General features: G+C 41.0%; 1 protein-coding gene across 1 annotated transcript in view; it reads left to right on the top strand.

The window, feature by feature from the left end:
• LOC139722486 (centrosomal protein of 131 kDa-like) overlaps positions 1 to 15,600 on the top strand; it is a 32,764-nt gene extending 17,164 nt beyond the window's left edge. Inside the window, exons 9-21 of the mRNA XM_071633776.1 lie at positions 368 to 596; positions 2,318 to 2,384; positions 3,374 to 3,559; positions 4,013 to 4,138; positions 4,788 to 4,894; positions 5,377 to 5,473; positions 7,341 to 7,558; positions 9,117 to 9,342; positions 10,740 to 10,814; positions 11,719 to 11,867; positions 13,016 to 13,187; positions 13,752 to 13,948; positions 15,465 to 15,600. Coding sequence (XP_071489877.1) covers positions 368 to 596; positions 2,318 to 2,384; positions 3,374 to 3,559; positions 4,013 to 4,138; positions 4,788 to 4,894; positions 5,377 to 5,473; positions 7,341 to 7,558; positions 9,117 to 9,342; positions 10,740 to 10,814; positions 11,719 to 11,867; positions 13,016 to 13,187; positions 13,752 to 13,948; positions 15,465 to 15,600 — 1,985 coding nt within the window. The remainder of the gene's footprint in view (positions 1 to 367; positions 597 to 2,317; positions 2,385 to 3,373; positions 3,560 to 4,012; positions 4,139 to 4,787; positions 4,895 to 5,376; positions 5,474 to 7,340; positions 7,559 to 9,116; positions 9,343 to 10,739; positions 10,815 to 11,718; positions 11,868 to 13,015; positions 13,188 to 13,751; positions 13,949 to 15,464) is intronic.
• Positions 15,601 to 15,877: the final 277 nt, after the last annotated feature.

The following is a 15,877-nucleotide window of genomic DNA, read 5'->3' on the forward strand; positions in this document are numbered from 1 at the left end:
CATCTCATGTGCTGTTTTGTTTAAAGTTTTAGTTTGTTCTTCCCTTCACTAGATGCATTTCATAAAGGAACAGGTGGTCCTGGCAACATGTACGCAAGTTGTCTGTATGTGACTATTCCTTGTTACCACAATGATTGAAGACTGCATTTGAGATTTCTTAAATTTCAGCACTTTGAACAAGAGTTTGCCATGTTCATAAGCCTGCAGAGAAATTATTGTCATAAAAGATATACAGTTGTATGCAGCTTTTGTTTTTGTTTTTTTTTCTGCAAAGTGCAGCCTGTTTGACCTATGTATTAAACAAATTTGCCTCCAACAAATTTTGAAAGGGAAAACCTGAGAGACAAATTTTCTTTCCCTGTCACAGTGGACATTTTCGATGACAAGGAAGAAGAGGATGAGGAGCCAGAGCCCCAAGCAAGCAGTCGCCACTTATCAGGGAGTGTGAACGCATCCCGGGGCGAGGTGAAGTCGTACCTCTCTGAGGAGAACATTCACGAGGTGGTGAGGAAGAGTATGGGAGGGGGCGACAGTAAGGACATCCCCCCTCCCAGGGCCTCAGCTAGCCACGCCTTGCTTACTGACGAGAAGCTGAGGTAGGGAGTGTAGGCCCCTCTGTCGTTGCATCCTCATCTATTTATCTATATCTTTCCAGCTCTTCAGACATCTTCACCCTTACATTGTTCACTGTTAAATTTCTATTTTTTATACCCCCGCCAAACGAAGTTTGAAGGGGGTATATCATATAGGAATCAGCGGGCGGTCGGGCGGTCGGGCGGTCGGGCGGTCGGTCTGTTGCAAATCTTGCGTCGCGAACTACTTCCTCAGTTTTCAACCGATTCCCATGAAACTTGGCACAGATGTGTGCCTTGGGTTGTAGATGTGCAAGACATATTTTTTGACAGTACCCAAAAGTACGTTGCCATGGTAACGGCATATTATGGGCAAAAATGGGTACAAATCTTGCGTCGCGAACTCCTCCCACAGTTTTTGATCAATTTTTATGAAATTAGGTACAGATGTTCATCTGAATATGTTAATGTGCAAGACACATATTTCCGCAGTGGCAAAAAGTGCGTTGCCATGGTAACGGCATGTTATTGGTAAAATATAGGGCAAAATGCTTCATGGCAAAACTGCTTCATCAGTGTTCTTCCAATTCTCATGGAATTCATATTGAATGTTTGTCTTAGGATATAGGTCAGCATGACACATTTCTTGACAGTGACAAAAAGTATGTTGCCATGGTAACAGCTCACATATTATGAGCCAAAATGATGGAAAATTTTGTGTTGCAAACTACTTCCTCAGTTTTTGCCCAATTTCCATGAAACTTGGTACACATGTGTGCCTTTGGTTGTAGATGTGCAAGACGCATTTTTTGACAGTACCTGAAAGTACGTTGCCATGGTAACGGCATATTAATGGCAGAAGATCAAGGAAAGATCTTGCGGATTTAACTACTTCCTCAGTTTTTTGACCAAAGCTTATGAAATGTGGCTCACACCTTGATCTTGGTGGGAAGATGTGGAAGACATATTTTTCGGACGTGTCGGAAGCTGCGTTGCCATGGTAACGGCATATAACTGGCAGAAGATCAAGGAAAGATCTTGCGGATTGAACTACTTCCTCTGTATTCAACTGAAGCTCATGAAATGTGGCACACACATTGGTCTTGGTGGGAAGATGTGCAAGACATATTTTTTGGACGTGTCGAAAGCTGCGTTGCCATGGTAACGGCATATTAATGGCGGAAGATCAAGGAAAGATCTTGTGGATTGAACTACTTCCTCAGTTTTTGACAAAAGCTTATGAAATGTGGCACACACAATAGTCTTGGTGGGAAGATGTGCAAGACATATTTTTCGGACGTGTCGGAAGCTGCATTGCCATGGTAACGGCATTTAAATGGCAGAAGATCAAGGAAAGATCATTCCTTGGGTAAGACTGTCGTCACGGGGCGGGGGTATTAATCACCTTAAGTGATATTTCTAGTTTTGTAAGTGCAACCTTTGATGATATCCACGGGCCTATTGTAGTTTCTTGTAGTTCCTGTGTTGCCTGAGATCTGTTTACAGTCTTCTCCTCGCACATCTGGAGGAAATCATGCTGGAACTTTTTACTACTTGGAGGAAAGTTATTTTCTTTACATACTTTTTCTTTTGTGTGTGTGGTTTAAAGAAAATGTGTGTGATACAGTGATATGGTCCTCCTAATGATTTTCTTATTGCATGCTTTTCATATAGCTTTGACATGAATTGAAACCACTGGAGTAAAATGAAAAAAAAATTGTAGTTTCTTGTTTGTTTGTCCTCAGGAACATCATGTCTTTCCTGGATGAAGTGGACAAAGCAGAGCAGGATACTGTCAGCGAATATTCACAGGTTGGTACTGAAATCTGTGTTAATGTCCTGTGGCAGTTTTATCCGGGATGAATCCTTGTTTAGATGATGGTGGTATCACGTAGCCCTGCAATGAAGCTCCTTTGTAACATGCTGTAGAAATATATCACCCTCCTGTCAGTAAATGGAGCAGGCACTGAAGAGTTGTTAGTGATGTTGGGATGTGAACGGTTGATTATTGACAAAATTATGAGATTTTCATTGGCTTTTCTAGACTGATATTTTACTAATTATCTTGCTGTTAGTTGAATATGTAAAGTTGAAGTAGGAAAAAAAATGGAAACAAATCTACAAGGCCTGAAAAACGACAGCTGCAATGGAGGAAAAAGATGTCAAGCATTGGATGTGGTTGTGTTCATGATTGTTATTCTCAGTAAATCATCTACTGAGATTAGAAGGTTGTTGACTCTCTAATGTCAAGCAGTGGAAGTATTGTAAAACACAATATATTTGTGGCATGAAAATTTCGTGAATTAGAGCCGACGGCCTTTCTCGCAGCATGAAATTTTCACGACTTACCACTGGCATCCAATGCATATTGTGTAGGCAAGAACTTTGGCGTGTATTTTAATTTCGCGAATGTTGCTGCTCGCAAAATTCGCGAAATTAAAATGCACGTGAACATTCCTTGTTTACCATTCCAATCGTTGACTTGCCCAGATTTAACCCTAAAAGGGCAGGTGGGGGGGGGGGGGGGGGAGGGGGGTGGGGGTGGGGGTGGATTTAGCATAGCCAAAAAAGCACAGTCTGATTAGGGTTAACCATCATCATGTTGGAAGAAAAGAACAAAACAAGAAGCAAAATAAGTGTCTACATCCTAAGTCATATAAAGTTGCAAAAAGATGTACTGCTCCACTGGCTGACATCAGACAAAAAAACAAACAAACAAACAAACAAAACCAAAACAAAACAAAGAGTTGACCTGATGTTGATCATTATCAATGTATGCTCTCTTCTTTGTCCTACACCAGGCCATCGATGTTGATGCTCCCACATCCCGCAGCGTCCCTCCCGTTGCCTTGGTCCCCTCTGCCGAGGAGATCCAGAAGCTGGAGGAGGCGTCAGCGGCCGCCTCGGAGGTCACCAACACCGTCCTCTCGCAGAGGCTGCAGCTGGAGGAGAAGGAGCGCAGCGTTAAGATGCTGCAGAAAGCTCTGGTGAGTCTGGGGGTGGGTAATTGTCCTCGGGAGGTAATTGCCCTGATATGCATCATGTTACTTTGTGATGGGGCATGTGGAAAAGAAATGAATAACCTAGCAAACTTAAGTTTATGGGGGAGGGGGAGGGTGGGCATCCCTAGGTGCAGGGCAGTATGTACACCTCACAGGTAGCTTCTCACTCTTTGTATTTTTGTATTATTGTATTGTGATTTATTTTAGGTGGTTGCGTAGGGAGCAGTGAATGCTTGTAAGCAAGCGACCAACGAAGGGAACAAGTACTTTTTGTCCCCTCCAGAGTACTAGGCAATAAGCACAAAGAGCCTTGCCTAGGGGCACAACTCCCTGCAGCTAGGGGACTTGAATCAGGGACCTTGTGATTTGTAGTCTTATGTTCATATCCCCTGAGCCACAACATCTCCTTTATATGAGTTTGTCTCGCTGTGAATGCAGAACCAGCAGAGGGAGTTGACTGTCCGCCACGCCAAGGAACAGGAGAAGGAGACGAAGAAGCGCCTCCAGCTCCAGAAAGAAGAGTATGAGTCAACGATCAAGAGACATCTCTCCTTCATTGATCAGGTAATCCTGGCTCCAGGCAGTGGTTCCAGGGTTAAAGCTTCAGGGAATAGTGCCGGGGCTATAGTGCTGTCAGGCAGTATATAGTGTCAGGGAATAGTATTTGTCAAAAAAAGCTGGGCAAAGCTCCAGGCAATAGGCCCAGGGCAGTTACTATATGCAATAGCATCAAGCCAAATAGCAAACAGGAAAAGCTCTTGCCTCTGATAGTCAGGCAATAGCTCCAGTGCAATAGCAACATCCAAGGCAATAGCAAAAGGCAATAACAAAAAGCAATAGCTTCAAACAGAAACTTCATGCACAAAACTCTGCAGAAATGGCTCAAAGCAGTAGTTTCAGGCAGAAGTGTCAGACAGTCATACCAAGCAATTTGCAGGGTTAGAGCTTTCGGCGATGACACCAGACAGTAGCCCCAAGCAACACCAGAAAGTTTGTACTGAAATAAAACCAATCCCATACTTGGCCAATTCTGGAATGAATCTCATCAAGTTGTTTCAAAGCTCACAATACATAGTTTAGGTAAATGTCCATGAATCCTGCCGAGATATTTCCTGTCATTGTACTCTAGGATAAAGTATTCCTGCGAACCTGTGCTACCCTCTAAAGAGGACCATGTTTGCTTATCTTTCTATTTCCTCGTCTTCCTCCTCAGTTGATAGATGACAAAAAGGCTCTGAGTGAGAAGTATGATTCAGTCGTCACCGAGCTGAAGCAGGTGGACAAGAAATACCAGGTCAAAATCAAGAATTTGGAGGAAGGGTGAGACAATTCAAACGCTTCAAAAGTATTGTTTGATGTGTCTGTGCATTTGAAGTAAGTTGATGAAAAGACTTCCCACCTCTCAACTTCAGTACTTACATTTGAGAGAGGTTGTTCACTCATTACAAACTATTCCATGTGTGTGGTTGTGCTTCTTTCTTCAAGTAATGGATTAGTATAAGTCTGCCCTCACATGATATTACAATGTCTCTCCCTGTAATGTTCCTGAAACAAATGAGGGCGAAATGTGAAACTAGCACTCTGGGGATTTCTGAAGAAGACATGATAAATTGTATTTTTTTCATTGATTGCACATTACACTGGTTGGCATCTACAGGCATGTGGAGAATTCTATTTTGAGTAGCTATGGAAAATGGTTTGTCCTTCATTTGGAAGTTGATGTTTTAAATGTTAGATTTCTCAAAGAGTAATGTTAGGAATAAACAATGAATGAGGCAGTGTTTCTCTTGTTTGTGTGACAGCCATGGACGAGAGCTGACCAAAATCAAAGATGTGCAGGCGGCCGCCGAGAAGATGCGCCGAGAGAAGTGGATTGATGAGAAAACGAAGAAGATAAAGGTATTGGGAGGACACCTACCAGCAGTAGTACATTTTGTTTGCAGTGGCTGCAGAAGTATCAAACAGAATTTATATCCAGATGAACCATGCATGATGCAATTCATCAAGAAAGTAAAAAGCATAAACTGTAAGTAAAGTGATATGCCTACCTGCCAACTGTACCCATTTAAAGGAAACCAAAACCCAAATATGAATGTGGATTGAGTGAAAGTAGCAAAGTTAGCAGAACACATCAGTGAAAATTTGAGGAAAATCTGACAATCAATTCAAAAGTTATGAATTTTTAAAGTTTCGGTGCTGTCATCGCAGGATAGGGAGACTGCTATACGTGTACGTCATGACGTCATTATGGACAACAATATAAAGAGAATACAGAGAAAATTTAACATCTTTTCACTTTTCCAGCATAATGAAAGAGCACTTGACTTACCTCTTTCAGAAAGCTGGGGAATAATATTACCCTTGACATATATCAGTAATAATATAATAATAATAATATCTTTTCATGAAAAATGAAATTTTGTGGAATTCTCCTTATATTTTCTTTATATTGTTGTCCACAATGATGTCATGAAATTTATATAGTAGTCTTCTTATCCAGCGATGACGGAGCAGAAACTTAAAAAGTTCGTAACTTTTGAACGGATTGTCCGATTTTCCTCAAACTTTCACTGATGTGTTCTGTTAATGTTGCTGCTTTCACTCAGTTCACATTTATGTTTGGGCTTTGGTTTCCTTTAATAGAAACATTCCTTATTTCTAAAGGAAAGAAGAAGCTTCATTCAGCCTTGTGTTCTTATCTTAGTCAACTCCTACTAATAGTGAAGTATGTGGGATGGGTGCAATGTCCTAGTTTTGCTTATTTTCTCCCAGTTATTCCTCTTTACTGAATTTTAGGGAAAGCCAGTATGGTCACGTGAGATTCAGGAAGTAAAGGTCTCCATTTGCATGGGAGGTGGTTGGATAAACCTACACAGGGAGAGGATGCGTCTAACTCCATTATTGTTAAGTTGAGATATTTGTGATTAAAGCTGCTAAAAAAGCAAAGAAAATAATAAGAAAATAAAGGGTATTTTCAATCATACTTTCTAGAATATTCCTTGTCATGTGATTGAGGTATTACTGGAAAGGTTTAATTTCGCTGTGTCTGATGACGGACTTACTTTTAAAGGCACTCAGTCGTGGCGAGTGGTTTGTGCGGCACGGAGACGAACACAACACGCTGCCTCCCCCATTCTGTATCAAATGTAGTGACCCCGAATGAGAATAGCGCTGGCTCAATGGGTCAGCGAACAAAACGCGTAGGCTACAAGAGCGCTCTCTGTGCTAATCTCCTAACCCAAAATGGCTGTCCGAGCGAGCCACGTGAGCTTCCGAATGGACGCACACACTCAGTGCGCATGCGCATGAAGAGAGGCCAAAAGAGCCTCGCGTCTTCTGGCCTCTCTCCTCCAATCACCGCAGCTCGCGGTGACAATATTTGTGTATGATGCGTACACACACATGCACACACACACACACGCGCGTCTTCTGGCCTCTCTCCTCCAATCACCGCAGCTCGCGGTGACAATGTTTGTGTATGATGCGTACACACACACATGCACACACACACACACGTGTCTCAGTGGCAGCATTGTCCCACACGTTTATGGATATAGCACCGAGTCTGGCATTGCGCAATTGCATGCACAAACTTCGGTCGTTCGGAGTTTACGTACCATTAGGAATGGCAATCGGCTGCCTTTAAATGTTTAAAAATGGTGCTTAGCTCATTTTGCAATAAAACTTTTCATTGGTAGACTGAAGTTCAGCAGTTTCTCATTCGCTGCCTTATCCTTTCAGTAAATTATCATGATTGAAATTGCAGGAGATCACGGTGAAGGGACTTGAGCCGGAGATCCAGCGCCTCATCGCCAGCCACAAGGCTGAGATCAAGAAGCTGAAGACAATCCACGAGGCGGAGATGCTGCAAGCGGAGGAGCGGGCCGGCCAGAAGTATATCAAGCACATCGAGGAGGTGCGGGAGCAGCTGGCCGAGGAGAAGGAGGCTGCCTGTGGCAGGGAGAGGGAACTAGCCAAGCAGAGGTATGGGGCGTAGTATCCTAAGAATACTGTAAGACCAGAAATTTTTGTGTGCGTGAAGGAAACTTTCGCAAATTTTGCGAGGAGCCAAGAATCGCAAGAGTAAAATGAATGCGAAAGTGTTTGACTACACAATGCATGAAATGCCAGTGGCAGTTCGTGAAAGATTAATGACGCGAAAAAGGCCGTCAGCTTCAATTCTCAAAACTCTCATGCCACGAATGTTTCTGGCTTTGCACTATACAGTATGTAGTCACTCACCACTCATTGTTTTTCATACACCATTATGGTATGCTGCCCTCTTGTGGCAGGATTTGTTCTCTGGCAGGATTTGTTCTCTAATATTGAATTGTGCTTGTACACATTTATCCTGCAGGTATTATATCAATCAGGCGTGCAGTTTTTTTGTGGAAACCAATTGGTGTGATGTCAGTTTGGTAGCCAAGTAGACTTTGGTTTACTGTGTAGCTGGATGGATCATGGTGTACAGTGATCGGTGCGAACAAGTAGTGAAGTACACAATAATGAGGACATAACATGGGAGTTTGAAATGGAAGGAGAGAGATGGGGACAAATGTTAAATCAGACTTTGATCAGAATGTGGACTATTAGCTTGTTAGAGGTTACTTCATAATGTGAGAAAGTCAGTTGAGTTTAATTGATAGAGTGAAAGAGGATTCTAAATGTTTATAACATTTTATGGCAGTTTTGATTGAATGCAGCCTACCGGTAATGAAACCTTTTGGCAAAATTAGTGACAATCATTACAGTTTATGGGGAATGAAACCCAACTATACATGTGCATTGAGTGAATGCAGCAATATTTGTAGAACATGTCAGTGAAATTTTGACAAAATTTGACATTCCACTCAAAAGTTATCGTTTTTAAGTTTCAGCCATTGCTGGGTGAGGTTACTGCAGTTTGTGATGTCACATGTGTGGAAAGTGATATAAAGAAAATATTAAGAGAATTCCACAAACTTTCATTTTTTAATGAAAAGTAAACATTCCTTTGACTTGTTGCTGGCATACATGTATGTCAAGGATAATAGTATTCCCTCTGTGTTCTGAAAGGCAAGTCAACTGCTCTTTCATTATTGCAGAAAAGTGTATATTTGTTGAATTTTCTATATATATATTTTTTATCATTGTCCATACTTGAGTCACAAAATGTTGTAGTCTTCTTATTCACCAACAATGGCACCCAAATTCAAAAAAAATTCTTAACTTTTGAATGGATTGTCCAATTTTCCTCAAACTTTTACTGATGTATTTTTACTCATGTTGCTGCATTGACTCATTTCACATGTTATATATTTGGGTTTCATTCTCCTTTGAGCAGAGAGAGAGAGAGAGAGAGTAGAAAAAGGCTAGAGACACAGCTACAGTAGTTTCTGCTTAATCGGGCAGAGTCTGGCAGAGCATTTTCACCCAATTAAGTGGAGTACCCAATTGAGTGGTACCCCTTTAAGCAGAGAGTACTGTATTAGCATTACCAATACTGGATAGAGCATGTTGAATGAGAAACTTGTTCACAAAATTGGCAATGCGAACTCCGCAGGTACGAGAAACAGCTGGAGCAGGAGGAGGCGGCCTACCAGCAGCAGCGGCGGAGGATGTACGGCGAGGTGCAGGAGGAGAAGGACCGCATCAACGAGCAGGCTCGGCGGCAGCGGCAGGAGGTGGACCGGCTCCAGCAGCAGATGGAATCCAACAGCCACAAGGCTATCAGCGCCATGAAGGAGGAGTATGAGAAGGCCAGGGATGAACAGGAGAGAAGGCACAGAGTGAGTCCGTCTTGTCGTAAACACGCTCTCTCCAGTTGGGACCCAATTTTCACATTTTCATCTTCTTCTCGTTTGTTTGTTAGTTTGTTTTTTCCAAAACAGTGTAATCGTATACAAAATAAACGGTGTTGAACGTGGCAAAATTGAAACATGAATCAACAAATAAAACAGTAAAATCAGATACAATATATACAGTGTTGAACATGACATAATTGAAACATGAATCATGGTTGAAGTATCAATACACAATGAAAACAAATTGATATTTGACAATGATAATAATATATGTAATGGTTCACGGCCCATTTCAGATCTATCTTTGTGATGTAGGTGTGTTTGTCCATGGGGACCTAGATTTATAAATCTATATAATAGCTAACATGTCTTCAATTCATACCAAACATCTTTTACAATCATATATTGTATCACAAAACAATCCCTCAAAACAACCCCTCCCCCTTTCCTCCAAGGTACTCATCTTAAGCCTCTGATGATACAGAGTATACCAAAAAAAAAAAAAAAAACCACACACACAAAAAAACAAATGAACATATGTTCATCAATTTATTTTTTAAAATGTGACTATTTTAAAGTTCAAAATCTACATACACAATTTTTTATTTGTTCGATGAAATCTGTAACTCTTGAAAATGCATCAATGGTCAGATTTTCATCAACTTGACAGGTGTAATTGCTAGAGCGTAGAAAATATATTTGTACAAATAGGCACAGTTCCCCACTTGGGGGGAGGGGAGGAACAAATCCCCCAAATGTATTGAATCTTTTCAAATATTCTTTAGACCCAGAAGGGATATGATAAGTTAGTGATAGGAGTAAGTACAGATGTAGATTGGTGACTGCAGTTTTAATTCAGTATACTCTGTTCATGGTATTTCTGGGGTTGGGCCCTATGGAAGCGACTAAATAGAAGCCTAATTTTCACATTTTCTTGTTGAAAACACATGGTTAAATTTGTCATCAAACTTGACAGGCATTTTGACTAGGGGACAATACATATTTAGTACAAAGACTCCAGAACCCCCATTACAGAATCTAAAAACAGTAACAATACAAAAAGTAAAAAAAGTAAAAAAACAAAACAAAACAAACAAATATTTAAAACCAGAAATACTTTGAGTACGAAAAAAAAAAAAAATGAAAATAAAATTAGTGAATGTACTTTCAGGGTTATTCATCATAGATCCAGGAGTTGGGCAGGGACTTTTTAATTGGTGGCCAATTTTTATATATCGAGGAACAATTAAATTATGTGTGATTTATGAATTATAACATTGACTTTTATTTGTGTTTTTTCTTTCTGTTTTGGAGCCTGGGTACAAGATGAGGAGAAGGTTAAGTCTTCATGTCTTCTCATTTTCTGTCTCATTTCTTTCCAGGCTGAAGTGAAAGACTTGGAGGAGAGGCTGAGGATAGAGAAGGAGGCGTGGGAGGAAAACTACATGAAGAAACAGGTTTGTGGTCAAAATTTAGAAATAAAGAGAGTCCAAGAGAATATTGATGCAGAGGGGTGAAGATGTGCTATGATAGATTCCATCGATTTTCACCCTCTGTACAAATGTATTTGTAAGATCAGAACTGCTCATCTACGTATTAACAAACATGTTTGAAAAAATATGCCAGGTATTGGTTCCAAGTCCATTGTGTCATTGCCAGCAACCAGGGATAGCCTGGTGGTAGTGTCACTGCCTGGAAAGCAGTATATCGTGTAGACGACAGGTTTGAGTCCCACTGGTTCTTTTTTCCAACATTTTTGTTGAAAATGTAGATCAGCAGTTGCGATCTTACAAATTGATTTTATTAAGGTTGACAATTTACTAAGATAACATAGCACAAAAACATTCGGGTGTCGTTTTCTAGATTTTGTCAATTAAATTTCAGTTTAGTGTTTCTCATAGAAGGTATCATATTTTTAATAATGCTTTACCGTGCCAGAATTATCAGCACAGATGAAACACAAGGTATGGTGCTGTGGGCTATTAGACCTACTTGTAAGTCAGAGCCATGTAAAGACTCATAATGATAGCATTCATAATTAGAATTGCAGTTGCCTGTAGTAAGAATATGGGCAATATATTTATTTCCTTTCACCTGCTATTCTGATATCCGTGATAATGAAGAGTAAAATATGTGTGTGAAAATGAGTGGAAAAGATTGAAATCAGTGTGAATGGGATCAGGTAGTAATAAAAAATGATCATGTCCATTTGCTGAGAAACAAGAATGAAAATGAAATAGCCACCTAGATGTTAAAGGAGGGATACATTCCTTCTAAATGTCCACCTTTCATTGAATGAATGTGCATTGCTTGCTATCGGAATGCTGAAATGATGGCTATGTGTCTATTCTTCTTGGACAGGAAACGTGGTTGCTCTCCAAGGAGCGTGAGTTGAAAGAGCAAGTAAGGAAGGATCGAGACAAAGAGATAGAAATGGTCATCACTAGACTGGAGGATGATGCCCAGTCCTCTAGGGAGGAACTAGAAAGAGCAGCTGAAAATAGGATCAAGTAAGGGATCTTTCCTCTTCTTCTTTTCTTTTTCTTTTCCTTCTCTTCCTTGTCCTCTTCATCTTTTCCTTTCTCCTTTTCATCCTCCCTCTCCTTTCCTCCTGCTCCTTCTATATTTCACCTTTCTTTCCTTTCTTCTTTCTCTTCATCTCTTTTTCCTCCTCCTTTTCCTCTTCCATCCATTTCCCCTCCTCCTCCCCTAGTCCTGCTCCTCCTTCTTCCTTCATCTGCTCCTCCTCTTCTTCTTCTTTTTCTTCTCCTTCTCCTCTTCCTCCTTCTCTTCTTGTCCTTTTTCTATTTCTACTTCACAGTCCTGTTCCTTTTCTTCCTTCCATATGAACACGAAAATGTCATACAACTTAGGAATAATCAGAAAAGCAGGTAAGACACCTAACTGTTTCGAAGATTTTTTGTTGTAAGGTGTTATGTATTTTCACTACATTTTGTCGAGAATATCACAGCCTTTGAAGATAGTCTAGCCACAAAAAAGACTAAGTATATACATATGCAGGGCTCGACACTAACTTTATTTTTCGATGGCCTGATGGGGCCACCAAAATCATCAATTTCAAATTTTTGGTGGCCCGAGAGAAAAATTTGGTGGCCCGAAAAAAAAAAACATTGATAAAAGTCACTTTTTTTTATTAAGTCGCACACTCACTGCATGCATTTATGCATTTCCGGCGCAAAAATTTACGAATTTCTTGACACACTTTTCAAAAATTTTGGTGGCCCGAGGTGCGCCACCAAATTTGCCCTTTTCTGAAATTTGGTGGCCCGACTTTCATTTTTGGTGGCCCGGGCCACCGGGCCACCGTTAGTGTCGAGCCCTGACATATGTATAATAAAACCAAAACAGTTTGTGGCATGACACTTTCATGAATTGGAACTGTTGGCCTTTTTTTGCGGAATGAAACTTGCAAATCACCACTGGCATTCAATGCACTGTGTAGATAAACACTCTAGCATGCAATTTTCTTTCATGAATCTTTGCTCCGGGCAAATTTCGCAAAAGTTTCATGCACGTGAAAATTTCTGGTTTCACAGTATATTTGATTGAAATTCTGTGGTGGTCACAGTATATATTTTTGCAAACAATTTTAATATAACTATACATCTGTTGGTAATAATGCTTCTTCCCCCCCCAGGCGAATCAGGGACAAGTATGAGAGCGAGCTGCGGGAAGTGGAGAGTTCAGAGAAGCGGACCCAAGAAAAGCACAATGAGTTGAAAGGTCAACTAGCTGAGGTGGAGGGAGAGAACCTCAGGATACAGGGTCTACTCAAACAAAAGGAGCATGAAGTGGCTGAAGTCCGTAAGGTTAGACAATTTCGAACCTGTTCATAGAAATTTACCCTTTTTCTCGTTCCCTTTTTATCCATGAAAAGGCATATTTGTTTTGTTTTGCTTGATGTTGTTGGTCCCTGGTAGGCCTATTCAGATCATTTCGTATTGATGTAGAGTTATCTGAAACAAATTGATAATAGAGTGCTATCTTTTGTGAAAATTCACTCATGCCAGATATGATTCGCGGTGAATCACCATAGAACTCCTTGTTGTGTAAAGGTCTTTCCATCCTAGCCAGGTGATGTGTCAGCAGATGTGTCAGGTGATATGACTGGTAAGGTGTCAGATGACATGTCACATGCATTATATTATAACATGGAGACATACCAACACGTGTGTTTCCTTTTACACATTGAATGGAAACCCATGAATAAGTGCTGCAAAATGTGCAGAAATGAATCAGCCATGGATGCACAGTGATATATATGCTTCATCAGAAAAGCAATAGTCTGGGACCACCGTGCGGAAGAGTCCATTGCCTCTGAGAATGCTCTGACCCGTGCCACACTTTTACTGTCCGTCTGTGTGTGACCACAGGTGTGCGACCGCCTGACCAAAGAGCGCAACAACGTGGAGGAGGTCATCCGGCAGGAGTTCGCTGACCGGGTGGTGGCGGTGGAGGATGAGAACAAGCGAGTCAAGAACGAGATCTCGGAGATGAGGGCGAGGCACAAGCTGGAGCTGGCCCGCATCCAGGAGAGCAAGGAGGAGGAGATGGAGGAGGTGCACAAGAGGTGAGGATGATGGTGCCCTCTGTGGTGACAAGGGGAGAGGTTAAAGGGATCATGTAGTTTTGGTTGAGACCTAATTTCAGGTTTCTAACATTTTTTGATGAGATAATGAGAAATCTCTTATGAAATATGAAAGAGCATGTAATTCTATGAGGAATTCAACATTTATTTGATGAAAATTGGTTTTGAAATGGCTGAGATATTAAAAAAAGAGCAATTGTAATAAAGTGTTGGACCCACACTTTATTACGATCACCTTGTTTTACTTTGTTTTTGGATGTTTCAGTCATTCCAAACCCAATTTTCATCAAATAAACTTTGAATTCCTCTTAAAATGGTATGCTCTGTACTATATCATAAGTGTTTTCTTGGTATCTCGCAAAAAGTTAAAAGCCCAATTTCAATCTCCACCAATACTGTACCATCCCTGTAAGTGTTTTTGTGTCTGTTGTTGTTGCTGCTGCTTCTGTTGTTGTTGTTGAGTAGTTGCCATGAGATGCAGAACTTGATTTGTCATTTGCAAGGCTGTGGAACTGACAAATGTGACACTTGGCTGCTCCCTTCATTAAAGATAATATAAAGTTTTGGTACCTCAAAAGTTAGCCTGAGTTTCCTTGTCTTAGTTTGTGTTTCAGGTTAAAGTACCTTTCATATAACTAACACTGTGAGACTTACTCGCCCCAAAGTACTCTCATGTCTTAGTAATCATGCAATAATGGTTTCGTACCAGAGCAGAGCAGGCTCTGAAAAATTCGAACGAGCCATTAGTTTGACTCGACGCGGTACCGCGACAATCAATATACACGTATTTTACGAAACCATTATTGCATTATATTATCTTTAATGAGAGTGGGGGGGGGGGGAGGGAGGTCATCACACCCTGGGTAGTGTCGGGGAGAGGGCAAGCCCTTCATCGAGTGACCAAACATAGAAAAAAAAAATTATTTATTGTATGCAAGGCTCTCATATTAATTAAGATGTCACTTTATCTACTGGTCTTTGCTATCCTTTTTGAATGCATGAGATTGATAGAAGATACATCAACACATGCAGATGTGTGTCATGCACAATCAAGATAAATTTCCAAGGAGGGGCGGTAGACCATGATATGATTAAAAAAAAGTCTTTCTGTGATAAAAGGGACAGATCTTTCTCTCATCAGGCGCATGCATCCTCAATATCAAGAGCAATTATAATATCATACTTGCCCTATTTTCTTCTCAATGTTTTTGATCTTGACACTTTGAATATGAGTACACAATACATTTGCTCATAAAGATATATTGCATCACATAGACAACACTTGTGAAAACACATTTAGTCAGCTTTACAATTCAATCGTGTTCCACCAAATGCATTCCTATACTTGGATCCCAGTTAGCATGCATTAGTTGTTGCTATGTCTAGCAAGCTTCAGGGAAGCCTTTGTACGAATGGGATTGTAAGATTTGAATGTGGTTAAGTTACCAGTCCACCATTCACAACAGAACATGCTCATCGATCCTCCAACAATTTCCAGGGTGAAGCAAGCGATAGCCAAGAAGGAGGAGTCTGTGAGCCAGCTGAGGCAGCAGCACGCAGCGGCCGTGAAGAGGGCGGACCACTTGGAGTCCCTTCTGGAGCAGCAACGGAAGCAGCTGGTGAAGAAGAAGTGAGCGGCCGATTCTTGGAGAGTTATGAACTCTTGTGTTTCGCAGAGTGTCTCGGGCAAATTCGATCGGAAAAGTGCCCCAAGTCAGCACTTGGAGCAGCTACTTGCAAAGAAGAAACGATCCCCAAGAGGTAGAAGCCTACATCTGGTAAATATCTCATGCAACTGTCATCAGAAAAAGGCCCTTTCTTCATCAAGGTAACTAGTCACAGGAAGACATACACTGACCCCCAAAAAGAGACAGTTATATTATGTGCTATGTTCCTTGGGCGCTTTTAATC

The sequence above is a fragment of the Diadema antillarum genome, unplaced genomic scaffold (genome assembly GCF_040938485.1).
Source record: "Diadema antillarum isolate AM-2024a unplaced genomic scaffold, OU_Dant_1.0 scf00000166, whole genome shotgun sequence".
NCBI lineage: Eukaryota > Metazoa > Echinodermata > Echinoidea > Diadematoida > Diadematidae > Diadema > Diadema antillarum.